Source organism: Rousettus aegyptiacus, unplaced genomic scaffold, assembly GCF_014176215.1.
Source record: "Rousettus aegyptiacus isolate mRouAeg1 unplaced genomic scaffold, mRouAeg1.p scaffold_m13_p_2, whole genome shotgun sequence".
Classification (NCBI taxonomy): domain Eukaryota; kingdom Metazoa; phylum Chordata; class Mammalia; order Chiroptera; family Pteropodidae; genus Rousettus; species Rousettus aegyptiacus.
This window is the reverse complement of record NW_023416295.1, coordinates 94,955,400-94,972,209: the sequence shown is the minus strand read 5'-3', so window position 1 is coordinate 94,972,209 and position 16,810 is coordinate 94,955,400. Positions and strand designations below refer to the sequence as shown.

Sequence of the window (16,810 nt, the reverse complement as noted above, 5' to 3'; positions counted from 1 at the left end):
GAGATGCCTCGCCTTCAGACATCCAGTTTTGAAGGGGAGACTGTAACCTTTGTAGATCAGAGGTGGTAGTGGGTTGGTGGGGTTAAAGAGAGGAGAAAAAAATGAAGATCTCTTTTATCTACTCCGCATTTTTACAGAAGCATGTGCAGAGGAGTCTTAGACATACCCTATTTAATGGTGTCCATGCGAAATATTAAGGAGTGTATACAATAAATATTTATATTTATGCCTCAGTGTTTTACTTTCAAGAAAAATTTATAATTTTCTCTATAAAAGCTTTTTAGAGACATTTTGTTATTTTTATTAACCTCGGTATGCTTTTTGTTCTTATTAAGCTTTTAATTCGACTTTTGAAAAATTTGTTACCGTGTAGAGAAATTAAAATTTTACATGTTGATGTTATATTCACTAGGTTTACTAAACTCTTAATGATACAGATATTTTGCCTGTAGTTAATTCTGAGGTTTCATCTCAAAATTTCTATATAGTTATTGTGTTTCTTTTTTTCTATTCTTATACTTTTTATTTCCTTCTCATGTCGTACTTCATTTATTCTTAATCTCTCTAGAACAAAACACAATAGTGGATTATTGTAGTCCATCGGTTGCCTAGTGCCATCATTTTCATTCTGATTTGCTTAATAGTTAGATTTTTTCTTTCTTTCTATCTATCTATCTATCTATCTATCTATCTATCTATCTATCTATCTATCTATCATCTGTCTGTCTGTCTGTCTGTCTATCTATCTACGTATCTATCGCTTGCTTGTCTCCTGTTTTTAAAAAATTTTCTCAATTACTGCTGATATACAATATTATATGAATTTCAAGTGTACAACATAGTGATTAGATATTTACATAACTTATGAAGGGATCATGCTGGTAAGTGTAATACTCATCTCACACCATATATAGTTATTACAGTGTTATTGATGGCTATATTCCTAATGCTATACTTTACATCTGTGACTATTTTAATAATTGGCAATTTGTATTTCTTAATTCCTTTTACCTTTTCACCCATCCTCCCAAGTTTTGCTTCTGTCTGGTGACCACCAGTTTTTTCTCTGTGTCTATGACTTTGTTTTTGTTTTGTTTATTTATATGTTTTTAAAGATTTCATGTGTAAGTGAAATCATGTGGTATTTGTCTTTGAATTATTTCACTTAGCATAATACATTCTAGGCACATCCATGTTGTTACAAATGGCAAGATTTCACATTTTTTAATGGCTGAATAATATTTCATTGCATATATGTATCATATCTTTTTTATCCATTTATCAGTAGACACTTAGGTTGCTTCCATTTCTTGACTATTTTAAATAATGCTGCAGTGAACGTAGGGGTGGGTATATCTTTTCCAGTAACTGTTTTGGATTTCTTTGGGTAATACTCAGAAGTGGTAGTGCTACATCATATAGTATATTCTATTTTTTATTTTTTGAGGCAACTCCAAGCTGTTTTCTATAGTGACTGCACCAATTTGCAGTCCCACTAACAGTGCATGAGGGTTCCCTTTTCTCCCCATCCTTACCAGTACTCATTGTTTGTTGATTTATTGATGACAGGCATTCTGACAGGTGTGAGGAGATAGCTCATTGTACTTTTAATTTGCATTTCTGAGATGATTACTGATGATATTTCTTCATATGCTTATTGGTCTTCTGTAATTTCTCTTTGGAGAAATATGTGTTGAGATCCTCGCTCATTTTTTTAATGGGACTTTTTGTTTTTATGGTGTTAGGTCATATGAGTTTCTTATATATTTCTCTTATCTATCTATCTATCTATCTATCTATCTATCTATCTATCTACCTACCTACCTATAATATATCTTACCATATATATCATTGGTGAAATCTTCTGTTCATTGGGCTGTTGTTTCATTTTGTTGATGATTTCCTTCATTGTGCAGAAATTTTAGTTTGATGTAGTACCATTTCTTTATTTTTTCTTTTGTTAAACTTGCCCAAGGAGACGTCCAAAAAAATATCATTAACAGTGATGCCAAAGCATTTACTGCCTGTGTTTTCTCTCGGAGTTATATGGCTTTGGGTCTTAACATTTATATCTTTAATTCGTTTTGAGTTTATTCTTGTATATGGTATAAGAAAGTGATCCCCTTTCATTCTTTTGCATGTATCTGTCCAGTTTTCCCAACAGCATTTATTGAAGAAACTGTCTTTACCGCATCATATGTTCTTGCCTCCTTTGTCATAGGTTAATTGACCATATAGGCATGAGTTTGTTACTGGTTTCTTTATCAATTCTTTTCCATTGATCTGTGTGCTTCTTTTTATGTCAGTACCATGCTGTTCTGAGTACTATAACCTTCTGGTATAGTTTGATATCAGGTAGCATGATACCTCCAACTTTGTGCTTCTTTCTCAAGATTGCTTTGTCTATTCGGGGTCTTTTGAGTTTTATAAGTTTTTTAAAAGAATTATTTGTTCTAGTTCTATGAAATTGCCATTGGTATTTTGATAGAGTTTGCATTGAATCAAAAGACTACTTTGGGTAGTGTGGTCATTTTAACAATATTAATCCTTCCAATTCATGAGTATGCTTTATGCTTCCATTTACTTTATCTTCTTCAGTTTCTTTCCTCCGTATCACTACCTCTTTTACCCCATCTGCCTCCTCCTCACCCCTTCCCTCTACCCTCTGGTAATGGCTAGTCTGTTGTATATGTTTATGAGTCTGTTTGTTTGTCCTGTTTATTTGTTGCTTTTAGGTTTATATCTCACATATAAGTGATATCTTGTGATTTTCAACTTTTTCTGTCTGGCTTACTTTGCTTAGCATGATTATCTCAAGGTCCATCCATGTTGTTTCAAATGGCAGTATTTCATTTCTTCTTATGGCTGAGTAATATTCCCTTGTATATTATGTACCACAGTTTCTTTATCCAGTCATCTGTTGTAGGACACTTCGATTATTTCCACTTCTTGGCCATTGTAAATAATGCTGCTATGAATATCGGTGTGCAAATATCTTTTCAGATATGGGTTTTCAAGTCTTTGGGGTAAATACTAGTAGAGGGATTGCTGGATCATATGGTAGATCAATTCTTAGTTTTTTGAGGAACATCTATCCCGTTTTTCATAGTGGCTGTACCAATTTACAGTCCCACCAGCAGTGTATAAGGGTTCCTTTTTCTTCTTATCCTCTCCAACATTTGTTATTACTTGTCCTGTTGATTATAGCGATTCTGATAGGTGTGAGATACTATCTCATTGTGCTTTTGATTTGCATTTCCCTTGTAGGTAGCGATGTGGAACATTCTTTCATGTGTTGGTTGACCATTTCTATGTCTTAAGTGTCTGTTCAAGTCCTCTGCCCAGTTTTTACTTGGATTGTTTATTTGTTTTTTGTTATTTAGTTGTTTAAGTTCTTTGTATATTTTGGATATTAGGCCCTTATCAGAGGCTTGCAAATATATTTTCCCATTCAAATGGTTGTCTCTTTACCTTGTTGATGGTTTCTTTCGCTGTGCAGACACTTTTTAGTTTGATGTACTCCCATTCATCTATTTTTGCTTTTATTTCCCTTGACTTCGAGGTCAATATAATAAAATCCTCTCTAAGTCCAAGGTACATGAGTTTCGTTCCTAGTTTTCTTTTATATAATTAATTGTTTCAGGTCTTATATTCAGGTCCTTAATCTGTTTTGAGTTAATTTTGGTGTGTGGTGATAGACAACAATCTAGTTTCATTCCTTTGCAGGTGGCTTTTTAGTTTCGCCAGCACCATTTATTGAAGAGGCTTCCTTACTCCACTTTTTGTTTTGGCTCTTTTGTTGAAAACTTTTGAAAAATAATTTTACAAATGTATATTGAATTTTTTTCAAATACCTTTCTGCATCTATTCATATGATCATATGATTTTTATTCTTTATTTTATTTATGTGGTATAGCACACTGATTATTTTGTGGATATTGAACCAACCTTGCATCCCAGGAATAAATCCCACTTAATCATGGTGAATGATCTTTTTAATGTATTGCTGAATTTGGTTTTCTAGCAGCATTTTTGAGAATTATTACATCTATGTTTATCATGGATATTGGCCTATAAATATTTTTGTAGTGTCTTTTTCTGGCTTGGTATTAAGGTAATGCTGGCCTCATAAAATGAGATTGGGAGCCTTTCTTCCTCATTAATTTTTTGGAGTAGTTTGAGAAGTATTGCTATTAATTCTTTTTTGAATGTTCAGTAAAATTTGCTACTGAAGCCATCTGGTCCAGCATGTTAGTTCATTGGGAGTTTTTTGATTACTTATGCAGTTTCCTTAGTAGTTCAGATTTTCTGTTTCTTTCTAATTCAGTCTTGGAAGATTGTATGTTTCTAGGAATTTATTCATTTTTTTTCAATTCGTACAAAACAATGACATATAATAGTTCATAGTATTTTCTTGTAATCCTTTGTATTTCTGTGGTGTTGGTTGTTTTTTTCTCCTCTTTCATTTCTAATTATATTTATTTGAGTCCTCTTTTTTTATTTCTTGATGCATCTGGCTGAAGGCTTCTCAATTTTGTTTATCTTGTCAAAGAACTAGCTCTTGGTTTTGTGGATCTTTTATATTGTTTTTTTAGTCTGTGTTTGGTTTATTGACGCTCTGATTTTTATTCTTTTTTTCCCCTTCTACTCACTTTGAGCTTTGTTTGCTATTGTTTTTCTAGTTCCTTTAGGTGTAAGGTTAGATTGTCTATTTGAGATTTTTTTTTTGTTTCTCGAGGTAGGTTTTTATTGCTATGAATTTCCCTCTTAGGACTGCTTTCACTGTGTCTCATAGATTTTGGGTCATTGTGTGTTTTCATTTTCATTTGTCTCAAGGTATCTTTTGATTTCCTTGATCTCATTGTTAGCCCATTCATTGTTTAGTAGCATGTTCTTTAACCTCCACGTGTGTGTTTTTCATTTTTCTTGTAATTGATTCCTAGTTTCATACCATTGTGATCAGATAAGTGGCTTGATATGATTTCAGTCTTCTTAAATTTATTGAGACTGGTTTTGTGGCCTAACATGTGATCTAGCTTGTGAAATGTCCCATGTACACTTGAAAAGAATTTGTATTCTGCTGCTTTTCGATAAGATGTTATAAAAGTATTAATTGAGTCCATCTGGTCTAATGTGTCATTTAAGGCCACTTTTTCCCTATTGATTTTCTGTCTGGATGATCTTTCCATTCACATAAATGGTGTTTTAAAGTCCCCTGCTATTATACGAGTGTTGCTCTCTCCCTTTTATGCGTGTCAATATTTGTTTTATATATTTAGGTGCTCCTACATTGGATCCGTACATGTTTACAAGGGTTATAGCCTCATATTGGATTGATTGCTTTACCATTATGAAATGTCCTTCTTTGTCTCTTGTTATATAGCCTTTGTTTTTAAAGTCTGTTTTCTTTAAATATTGCTACCCCAGCTTTTTTTTGTTTCCATTGCATGAATTTCTTTTTCATCATTTGACTTTTAGTCTGCGTTTGTCTTTTGATCTGAAATAGGTCTCATGTAGGCAGCATAAGTACAAGTCTTGTTTTTCCATTCAGTCACCTTTTTTCCTTTGATTGGAGCATTTAGTCCATTTTACATTGATAGTAATTACTGATAAGTATGTGGTTATTGCTATTTTTTGTTTTCTGTTTTAATTTTTTTAGTTCTGTTCTATTTTTTTACTCCATAGTATTGTATTTGGATTCCTTTCTCTTTATCTTTTATCTCTTACAGATTTGTTGTTTGTTTATCATGTGCTTCATATATACCAAGCTACATTTGTAGCAGTCTATTTTAAGTTGATGGCTTAGTTTGAACACATTCTAAAATCACTACAATTTTATTCATCCTCTCCATACTTATGTTTCTGTCACTTTTTAAAAACTTTATTTTTAATGTGTTTGCGTGTATTCCTGTTTATTTTTGTAATTACATGTTTTTATAACTTTTGTCTTTTAACCTTTGTACTGTCTTTATAGTTGGTTTATCCACTGCTTTTTCTAAGTGTTTGCCTTTGTTAATGAGAATTCTTTTACATTATATTTTCTTATTCATACTTTATATATTTTTTCTTATTCTTAAAGAAGTCCCTTTAACATTTCTTCTTATACTGGTTTCGTGGCGATGAACCCGCTTAGCTTTTTCTTGTTTAGGTAACTTTATCTCTCAAATCTAAATGATAGTCTTTCTGAGCGGAGCAATCTTGGTTGTAGTTCCTTGCTTTTTATCACTTTAAATATTTGGTGCCAGTTCCTTCTTGCCTGCAAAATTTTTGTTGAGAAATCATCTGACAGACTTATGGGAGCTCCCTTGTTGATAAGTACTTGTTTTTCTCTTACTGCTTTTAAGATTCTGTCTTTGACTTTAACCTTTGGCATTTTAATTATGATGTATCTTGGTGTGGGTCTCTTTGGGTTCATCTTGTTTGGAGCTCACTGCACTTCATAGGCTTATCTGTCTTTTTCCTTTATCAGGTTAGGGAAATTTTCCGTCATTATTTCTTCAAATAAGTTTTCAATTCCTTGCTCTCTCTTTTGTCCATCTGGTACCCCTATGATGTGAATGTTGTTAGGCTTGATGTTGTCCCAGAGGTCTCTTAAACCATGCTCATTTTTTTTTTAAATTCATTTTTCATTTTTCTTTTCTTATTGGTGTTTTCTACTACCTTGTCTTCCAAATCACTGGTTTTCAGTCCTTTGCTTCATTTAATCTGCTGTCAGTTTTATGCAATGTATTTTTATTTCAATTATTGTAGTCTTCATTTCTGACTGGTTCTTTTTTATAATTTCTGTTTCTTTGTGAAAGTTCTTTCTGAGTTCATACATTCTTCCCCTAAGTTTGTTGATTATTCTTAAAACCAGCGTTTTGAACTTTGTATCTAGTGGATTGCTTGGCTTTCTTTAGATCTTTTTCTGGTGTGTTTTTCCTTTTTTTTTTTTCTTTTGGGACAAGTTTAGTTGTCTCCTCATTTTGGCTCACTCCTTGTGTTTGTTTCTATTTATTTATGTAGATCTAATATGTCTCCCATTCTTGTCACAGTGGCCTTATAGAGAAGGTGTCTTGTGAGGCCACGTGGCACAACCTCCCTGGTCTCCTCTGGTTACCTGAGCTGGGTCCTCCAAGGGTGTACCCTGTATGGGTTGTATTTGCCTTCTAGTTATAGTTGACCTTATTGCTGTGGGCTTGTTGGTGAGTGAGGTTGACCCACAGGCTGACTGGCTGTGAGGGATGGCTATGATTACACCAGATGAGCTATTGTATGGGAGTCACCTTAGTGGTGCCCTGGTGCCAGCTGAGTTTGTTTTTTGGGTTTACCATTTGTAGAGCTTTTTGGGTGGTGTGTTGTGGTGTAGTCTGAAGCTGGCTACCAGGTGTGCTGGTTCTAAAACCTCTTTGGAGGTCCTTTATTGCATGCCATGGTCAGCTGCTGCTTCTGCCTGGGTTGGGGCCTTTTAGTAGGAGATACAAAGTGATGTGTAGTTTGTTGCTCAAGTTAAACACTGTGGAAATAGTTGTTATAGGATTCCTCTGCTAGTTGATTTTCCTTAAAATTGTTTTTAAAAAAACTTATTTTGATGTTATTTTTCATAGAATGAATCTCTTCTATCCTCTCATTGCCTAATATGATGTTTTTACCATTGTAATTTCTGGTTCGGAGTACTATCTTTCCTTCCTTCTGTATTTGTCTTCCTCTAGCAATTCCTTCTTTCCTCTTTTCTGGCTTTCTTTCATTTGGGGGAGTCAGAACAGATTTTCTAGGGGAGATGATACCTGATCTAAGAATGAAAGGACAAGCAGGATTTAGCTGGGAGTGAAAGAGAGGGATAGGGCAGAAGAGACTGCGTAAGTAGAGGTTAAGGGCTAAATAATAAATAGCATGAGGTTTGGATAACGAAAAGTTATTTGAGATTTCTGGAACTTGTACTAAAAACAGTTTATTGCTGCTCGAGTTGTTGATTACCTTGATGATTCCATGGTATATAGAATATATTATGACGTTAGGATTTTGTTAGTATTTTTGTTTGTTCTTTAACTTCCGTTCTAGGTTGAGTTAGCATAAAGATAGATATTCTGATTTTTCCTGTATTCAGTAACAGAGAGTAGCTGCTAGAATTCTATTATTCTATTTTTACTTGATTATTTTCTAGACTGCAACATCTTTTTTAGAGGAGAAAAAGCTCGGAGTAAAGGATGAGAATGTTCAACAATTTAATCTATCCATTCAAGTTGTGGTGTGGTTGTTCCTTGCATTGTAGCGTGTCTCTTGCTGTGTTCAGATTCGAGAACTTGGTTTTTCTGTTATATTTCAGAGTTTACAGTGTTATTTGCAGCATAGGAAAACATCCTTGTCATCAACTGAAAGACAATTAGACTAATGATCAGAAGAAAGGAACTGCCTTAGAGCTTCTTCGTCTGTCTCAATCTCTGGGGTTCAGACTCATTAAATTACTTACCAAATTTCTTCTAAAATGATAGAAATGAGAATAGTTTCTTTTCATATTGAAGAGTCATGTGTCCAGCTCATAATGATTTTATAGGTTCCAAACTTTATTTGAATATACAGTATGTATAGTAAATGCTTTATAGGTGTCCCTTTTCTCTTTTTTGAATATCGTTCTTAATTTAAAGTTTATAATAGGGTATAATTCAGGTGAATGAGTGTGTGTGTATAACTGTTGCGTTTAACCAATTTAGTAAGAACTCTATCCTATACTTTTTGTGTGCTTTGTATAGCACTAAAAGTATGAAAGATTCTTGTTGACTGTTAATTATCTGAAAATGTTTCTCTTGAGCTGGAAAAAACTAATTGTTACAGAAGAAGAGTAATTAACTGTCTTATAGCAGAAAGAGATAACTTTCCAGGGACTTGGTTTGCGTCGACTATCCAGTAGCCATTTACTTTCAGAATAATTTCTCAAAATTTGTTTTTGTCAATCTTTCATCAGAAATCTGAGATTTAATTATACCAAGCACTGTGCTGTGCTCCAGAGTAAAAAGATGACAGACACAATTCCTAGGAAGTTTTTTTATCGAAGATAAATACAAAGACATAAATTGCAGATCAGTCTGGTAAGTGCTGTTCTTAGGATACAGTACTGTGGCAGCACAGATCAGAGCATCAGATAGCCTGAAAAGCTGGAAACTTAACTCAGATGACTTTAGTAAGAATTATTATAAGCTCTTGAATTAATAAAGTTTATGCGTTTCATAAACATTCTTAATTTAACATAATATGATGCAATACTGGTATTTTTCTAACTAGTCGTCTTGAAAAATCGTGCATTGAATTCTCTGTGGTATAGTGTTTGTAATGGAGACCACTTTCATATATAATTTTTGTCTCTAAAATTTTCAGAAATCAATAAATTGGATCAAAGCATTCCCTTATTCTGAGAAACTAATGATAGTTTATTCTTGAAGTTCTACCTATGAAGAGCTTTTGATATTTATTTCAAATATATAAATGAAAGGTTGTTGTAATCTTTTCTCATTTTTGCAGATGCATTGTTTTTCTAATAAAAGTCATATTTTCTATCACAGAATTTAGAATTTTGATTATTGTTTTCAGTAACCTACCATTTCATTGACCTATAGCTTGGCGTAATAATAGTACAGTCCTTGGAGTAAATTATAAACACTTTTCCATTCTTTCCAGATTAGGCTGAGTGTTTGAGTGAAAAGTTGACTAGTGTATGTTCATAGAAAATCTGGAATGTGAGAAGTGTGAGATCATTTTGAAGAGTATCATGAGCAGAATTCCCAAATAGAAATTTTCCTAATATCTTACAGTTCAGATCTTTGCAGTAAATTCAATATGTTTGTTTTTGGTTAATCATTTTAAATGGCTAAGAGATGTGCAGATATGCTAATTTTATTTTCTGTGTGAGTATGTCAGAGAAAGAATAGCCTGGCTTCTATCTAGACTACTTCTTCTCCCAAGAAGTTGGGAGGAGTTTTTATAAAGTCACTTAAATGTAGCCTAAGGTGAGAACATTGATTCCTATTTCAGTGGAGAAAATTGCCTTCTAGGTACTAGTCAGAGATTCATTTCAATTCTCTACCATAGTAAAATGGGTGTGAACGGATCTGACAAAGTAGACACACTAGTAGTTGCATTTTTTTTCACCAAAATAGTTAATTGCCATACTAGAGTTAATCATAAATGCTAAAGCGTATGTGAGACTATTAGCTGTAGTCAGTCATGTGTGTTTCTCCTGACTTGAATCATTTAATGATGAATGACCAAAAAAAAGAGGAACAGTTTACATAGAAATTAGTTTTAATATTGAATTCAACTTCGGATATTTCCCTCTTGGGATATATCAGATAAATTCATTTTAGGATTTATCTGGATTTTTTAACTTCTAAAAGTAAAAAAGGAAACTAGGATTGATTATAGCCTTCAGAGAACTATAGCATTTTGACATATCTTTTTATTAAGGATTTTGAACTGTAGCAACTGTTAAGGATCTATAATGTGATGCTGGTAGTTAAATTTAAAAAATCACATTCATGAATTAAAATATTTGATAATTTTATTGTAAATTTATTCTTGGCAAGAAAAATAGTGCTTTTAAAGAGTTTTGAAGACTACAGAATTGCAAGTTCAGTACTTGTTCTAAGCATAATACCAAATCCAGAAACTATAAAAGAAGGGTTGATCTCTTTGCATTAATTTTTTTCCATTTAAAATATTGCCATAAACTATGTTAAAAGAAAAAAATGACAGATTTGGAAATATATTTGTAACATATACAGCAGGGAAAAGGTTATTTTGCTAATATAGAAAGCTTTTAAAGTGAATTAGGAAAAAGGTTAAATGTCCCAATAACAAAATGGGCACAGAACAGCTGAGTTGAAAGAATACAAAGTGTCAGTAGATATGCGAATAGATATTCAGCGTGCTTGTAATCAGAGAAATGCCAAGCAGTGAAAGAAAGGAAAAAAGAAAGAAAAGAAAACACCTAAAGTCGTTGAGGGTATGGAGGATGGCTATTCCCAGACATTGTTTGGTGGAAGTTCAAATCTTTAGACCCCTTTAGAGATAATTTGTAATATGTATGAAAATCATCATTGCATATGTTCCAGTCCAGCAGATCCATATTTGAGAATTTATCCCCAGGAAAATATTTGGATCTGTATGCAAAAATATGCATATGAAGGTGCCTGTTACAATAGTAAATGATAACCAACAGAAATATTTATTAATAGTTATGAATCAATTATTCAATATCCTGTAATGGAATAATGTGGCAAGCATTTTCCTCCATTTTTTTTTCTTGTAAACTACATCTTCTATTTACTATCTTTAATTTACCATCTTTCAAGAATACAGTTCAGTGGCATAGAGTCCATTCATTCATTGTTCAACCATCACTGTTATCCATCTCCAAAACTCTTTTTTATCTGTAAAACCGAATCCCTACACCAGCTAAACAATAACTCCCCATTCTCTGCCCATAGCAACCACTGTCTGCTTTCTGTCTCTGTAAATTTTATTGTTATAGATACCTCATATAAGTGGAATCATATGTTTGTCTTTTGTGACCATCTTATTTCATTTAGTATAATATCCTTAAGGTTCATCCATGTTGTAGTATGTGTCAGAATTTCATTCTCTTTTTAAGGCTAGAAAATATCAGTAGGCATTTTTTTTTTTTTTAAATTTAAGTTTTGAGTAGGTAATACATCCATTCAGTTAAAGAGGAAAGTTAAGAGGAGGAAAGGTCAGAAGTGACTACTAATGAACTTGAGATTTCTCTTAGTGGTGATGAAAGTATTTGATGTACAACTTTTAATGTGCTGAAACCACTGAACTTTGCACTTTAAACAGGTGAACTTTATGGTATATGAATTATATTTAATAAAGCTGTTTTTAAAAAATTTTAAGTTATACCTCAATTTAAAAAATTTCAAGAGGAATGGAATAAATATAGTAAAATCTTATAAGTTGTCCCTCAATCATTTAAGTTTTTTTACAAAAATAACAATTATTCCTGTGTAACTTTCCAGAAATATTGTTACTTTTATGAATATTTTATTTCTTATTTATAATAAGTAGTAAATGCTTATTGTTCTCTCCCTTTTAACAAACGTGGTAGCAAATTGAACAGTGTTTTGTACTCAAGCAGGCATCTCTGTAGTCTTATTTCTTTTTTCTTTAGGTAAAAATTTCTTTTATTATTTCGAAAGGTTTATATACTTACTATCCGAGATTTAGACAGCACAAAAAGGCATGAAGAAAAATGTGAATGCTATCTATACTCAGAGATAATCATTGGTAATCATTTATATTTTTAGACATTTTCCTGTGTATATATACTTTTAAAAATCAGAATTGAGATCATCCTGTAGTTGCTATTATATAGTCTGCTTTTTTACACTTAAAACAATATATTGTGATTGTAGTTTTCATCAGTAAATATAAATCTACATTGTTAATTTTTATTGACACATAGTATTAAATCATGTAGATGTTCCTCACTTGTCACCTATTAATATTCATTTAGGTTGTTTCTAGTTTTGTCACTATTATAAACAACATTGAATATCTTTGTATATACATCTTTGTATATTTGGCAGATTATTTCTTTGAGATATTTACTAAACTGCTCTTTTGCAGTGTGCCGCAATTTTTTAAAAAGGTATGTTTTTAAAATATATATCACAAAGATTTCCATTATATTAACTCTGTGAAAATATGGTACATATATTTATGTCTTCATTTTAAATATGAGGAATCTGAAACCCAGAAAGATGAAAATGTGTCCCAAATGACATAGTGTGAGAACTGGAACTAAAACTCACATATTCTAATTGTTTGTGGGTTAGTGTTCTTTCCACTGTGGCACTACCAGTCCTCAATACCTTAAATACAAAGAGTGATCTTTTATTGTTGTCTCTTCATTTCTAAACATAAGATTCTTGATGCAACATATTTTATATAATGTGCTGGGATTTTTTCATTGAGATGAAAGGTCCATATTTTCATTAGGATATAGGCTAAAGACGTGCCCTCTCAAAACATTTTGGTAATTTATCTATATTAACGTCTTCATTTAATTACTCACCTGTGTTATTACCTCCCTTGTGTAAAAAGCTCACATAGTCTCAGTTTTTTTGTTTTTTTTTAAGCTTCAAGTTATTAACTTTGGGTAGTACTAGTTTCGGTGGACTAGGAGAATTGCTTTGTTTTGAATCTAAGCTGTATCAGTAACTGTCTGATCTTGGGCAAGTTTTTTAAATCTCTGTAAGCCTAGTGTCATCATCACTAAAATTGAAATAATAGTGTATGTTTCATAGAGAGGATTAAATGAGTTAACACATAAAAAGTGCTTGGCACCATGTGGACACTACTCATTAAATACTAGTATTTATTATTTAAGGTGTAAATTTAATTGTTAAATATTTAAAAGTCATTTGTGTTTTGATATCCTTTGTTTTTTTAGGTGAAATTTTGTATACAATGTGTTTGTATTCCTAAAAGTTTCCCTGTCTTCCCCCTCTCCTCCCTTCAATTCTGTGTAGTAATTAAAACCTATTCTTTTGAACAGTGTCTCTATTTTGTCATGGCTTATGCAAAGTGAGGAGCTGTCATACTTGTTTCTTGTTGAGAATAAACACAAGTTAATTTACTGACATTTTAAAGATTACCGCAATCATTTTTAAGACAGTGTAAAACAAAGTTAACTGGAATCCTAATGGGCTAAGTGCAGGATTCCGAGAGCCCAGGTAACTTACTTTCTGACTCTCCCAGTCTGCTTGTTTTACTGCTCAAGGATGAAAGCTCATTTTTTTTTTTTTTTTTTTTTTTGCCTTGGTTTTAGCACATGCAGATGACAATCCAGGCTCTCCAGGATGAATTACGGATCCAGAGGGACCTGAACCAGTTGTTTCAGCAAGATAGCAGCACTAGGACTGGTGAACCTTGTGTAGCAGAACTCACAGAGGAGAACTTCCAGAGGCTACATGCTGAGCATGAAAGGCAGGCCAAAGAGCTGTTCCTTCTTCGAAAGACTCTGGAGGAAATGGAGCTGCGGATCGAGACTCAGAAGCAAACCCTAAGTGCTCGGGATGAATCCATCAAGAAGCTTCTGGAGATGTTGCAGAGTAAAGGACTTTCTGCTAAGGCTACTGAAGAAGACCATGAGAGAACAAGACGCCTGGCAGAGGCAGAGATGCACGTCCACCACTTAGAAAGCCTTTTGGAGCAGAAGGAAAAAGAGAACAATATGTTAAGAGAGGTGAGTGACTACTTTTTCAGTTGTTATGATTTACTGATTGTATTTTTTTATGCGATTAATCAGGGTCTTGGCCTAGATAAATTTATATGCTCTACCGAGCTAGTGGAAAGGATTTTTTCCTTTAGTATTTAAGTGTTTCACGATTTCTCTTCTATTTGCTCTCTTGTATGAGATAACATTTGTATGTATACTGGCTCCATAACTTTCAGGGTCTTTTCTTTTCCCTCCTGGTTTCTATAGACTCGTTTTGTTGTAGAGAGGCACAGAATTTTCATCTCTTGATTGGTTCATAGAGATCTATGAACAAAACCAGAATCAGAGTAGCTAACTATTGGTCAGTTAGTTAAATATTAATAAGAGAAAGTAAGTGGTAACCTCAGTTTAGGTGTGCTTCTAAAAGTTCTTGGCAGAGAGTAATGGATGTTTGCCCTGTGGTTTCCATGGAAACTGTTGTCTTGTTGTAAAATATATGTGATATAAATCATTTGCCGTCATGGAGGCACAGTGAGAAAGAATGATACAGAAGCACATTGTCACTTACTTTCTTAGAGAAGAAACTCAGACTTCAGCTGAAAACTGTGACTATTGGTAATTTTTCATTTTTCTAGATAATGCTTCATTTTACAAAAGCATAAATGAAGAATTCATCTTGCATTGAATTAAAAAAATCGACAGCTATAATTTTCTGTAGGTGGTCAGAGATTTCAGATAACTTTCACATTTGGATAAAGAAAACAACTTAGAACTGTGTTAGTGCCAGTCTGAATAATTCCTTTTTAAGTGAAATGTGAGGAAGGAGGTTGGAAAAATGAAACTATTGGCAAAGCAGCAAAATAGCGACTTTAAACGAATATTTTTAAATTTATAGTTTGTTCCATAATTTTTCCTTTTGTAAAAAATCTGGAATATTTATTTACAGTGAGGATATTTTTATTTTTGAAAGAAATTCAATGTGTTTAAAAAATAATTTCATTATACCATGAATTCATTTTCATTTGTTATAGGAAAATTAGAAAATAGATTAGCAAAAACTTGAAACCCAACGCATCATTACCTAGCAATAACTGTCGGTTTTCATTATGTATATGTTTTCAGTTATTTTTATTATGTGTGCATTCTTATTTTTATATTTTCCTTGAAAAAGATGGAACACTGTTCATCAGTATTGTCTAATACAACTTTCTGTGATGAAGTAAGTGTTCTATAATAACACTGTTCAAGATTGTAGCCATGAGTCACATGTGTGACCGAGGAAGTGAAATTTAAAATTTTATTTATATATAAGTAATTTAAAATTAAATTTAATTAATCACATAAATTTAAGTATCTGCATGCAGCTAGTGTTTACTGTAGTGCAGCTATGCATAATGTAACGTTACTTGCTTTTCTTAATAATTTGTCTTGACCACCTTTTTTTTTGTCAGTACATAGAGTTTGGTAATTTCAAATGCATTTATAATATTCTATTGCATTTATTTGAATATCTCTTACTGTTGAAAATTTAGACCACTATTAATTTTTCTGTGTCATAAAACCATGCTGCACTGAATATCCTTAATCATGTATCTCTCTCTGTACATTATTTTTTTTGGATAAATTTTCTTAGCGTGTGTATTTTTGAAACTTTGAATAATCTCATCTTCCAGAGTGATTGAACTAATTTATCTTTCAGAAGCATATACTATATTTTTATAGTTAATCTGTAGCTGTGTATATATTATGCTCTTCAAATTACCAGAGCATATTGTTTTAGAAAATTTTCTATCAACTGTTTTTTTATAGTCATATCCCGAGTTTCTTTCAGTTTACTTTAAAGACTTTATATTTTAATGAGATAACCCTGGGCATAGAACATTGTAAGGGAAGTCATAATTATGTCAAACAACATGTAACGTGAAAACTAATGTCTCATGATGATCTTTGAATGTTACATTTTTCTCTTCTGAATAATTCAATTTATGCCCATTTGTTTTTGAGTTTTGGGGTTAATAAATAGTGAATAGTTAAGGATTGTGAAAAACCACAGTACTTTTCTGGAAGAGAACAATTAGAAATGTGGTGAATTGAAAAAGTGGTAGGAAAAAAATCCCTGAATTTAAGACTTGATTTTCAAATAACAAGCCCTACAGCTATCAAGTCCTACTTAACATATATAATGTGGAAAGAAATTCAGGCCTTGTCAGTCATACCAACATGCAGTTCCAGTTGCCATTAATAATATAGCATCTTATAGGAAACACAGCAGCTATCTATTGAGCCTCTGACACATACGTATTTAATCCTGGGATAGGGACTGGTTATATATATTTTTCATGCCAGAATACATGGTCTATGCTCTCTTAGAACTTAAAAATTTGGTTAGGTATGTGTGTGTGTGTGGGAGGGGCGGGGGGTGAGGAGGGAGATAGTAAATTGATAAGTGTGAGATGAAATAAACAAATTGAGTGGAGTCTAATTATGTTGGAAGAAGGGATTTCTATAAACAGGATAAATATCTTTGGGGAGATGCACTTCAAAGGAGATTTGAAGAAAGACAAGGAGACAATCGTGTTGATCATTCGAGTAAAGTCA

General features: G+C 32.6%; 1 protein-coding gene across 15 annotated transcripts in view; it reads left to right on the top strand.

The window, feature by feature from the left end:
• ERC1 (ELKS/RAB6-interacting/CAST family member 1) overlaps positions 1-16,810 on the top strand; it is a 467,374-nt gene that overhangs the window by 81,009 nt on the left and 369,555 nt on the right. For all 15 annotated transcript variants that reach the window (XR_004955596.1, XR_004955594.1, XR_004955595.1 and 12 more), the window contains exon 3: positions 13,823-14,239. Coding sequence is in view for 12 of the 15 variants with exons in the window: in XM_036236315.1 (XP_036092208.1) it covers positions 13,823-14,239 (417 nt within the window). In the remaining 3 variants the exon portion in view is untranslated. The remainder of the gene's footprint in view (positions 1-13,822; positions 14,240-16,810) is intronic.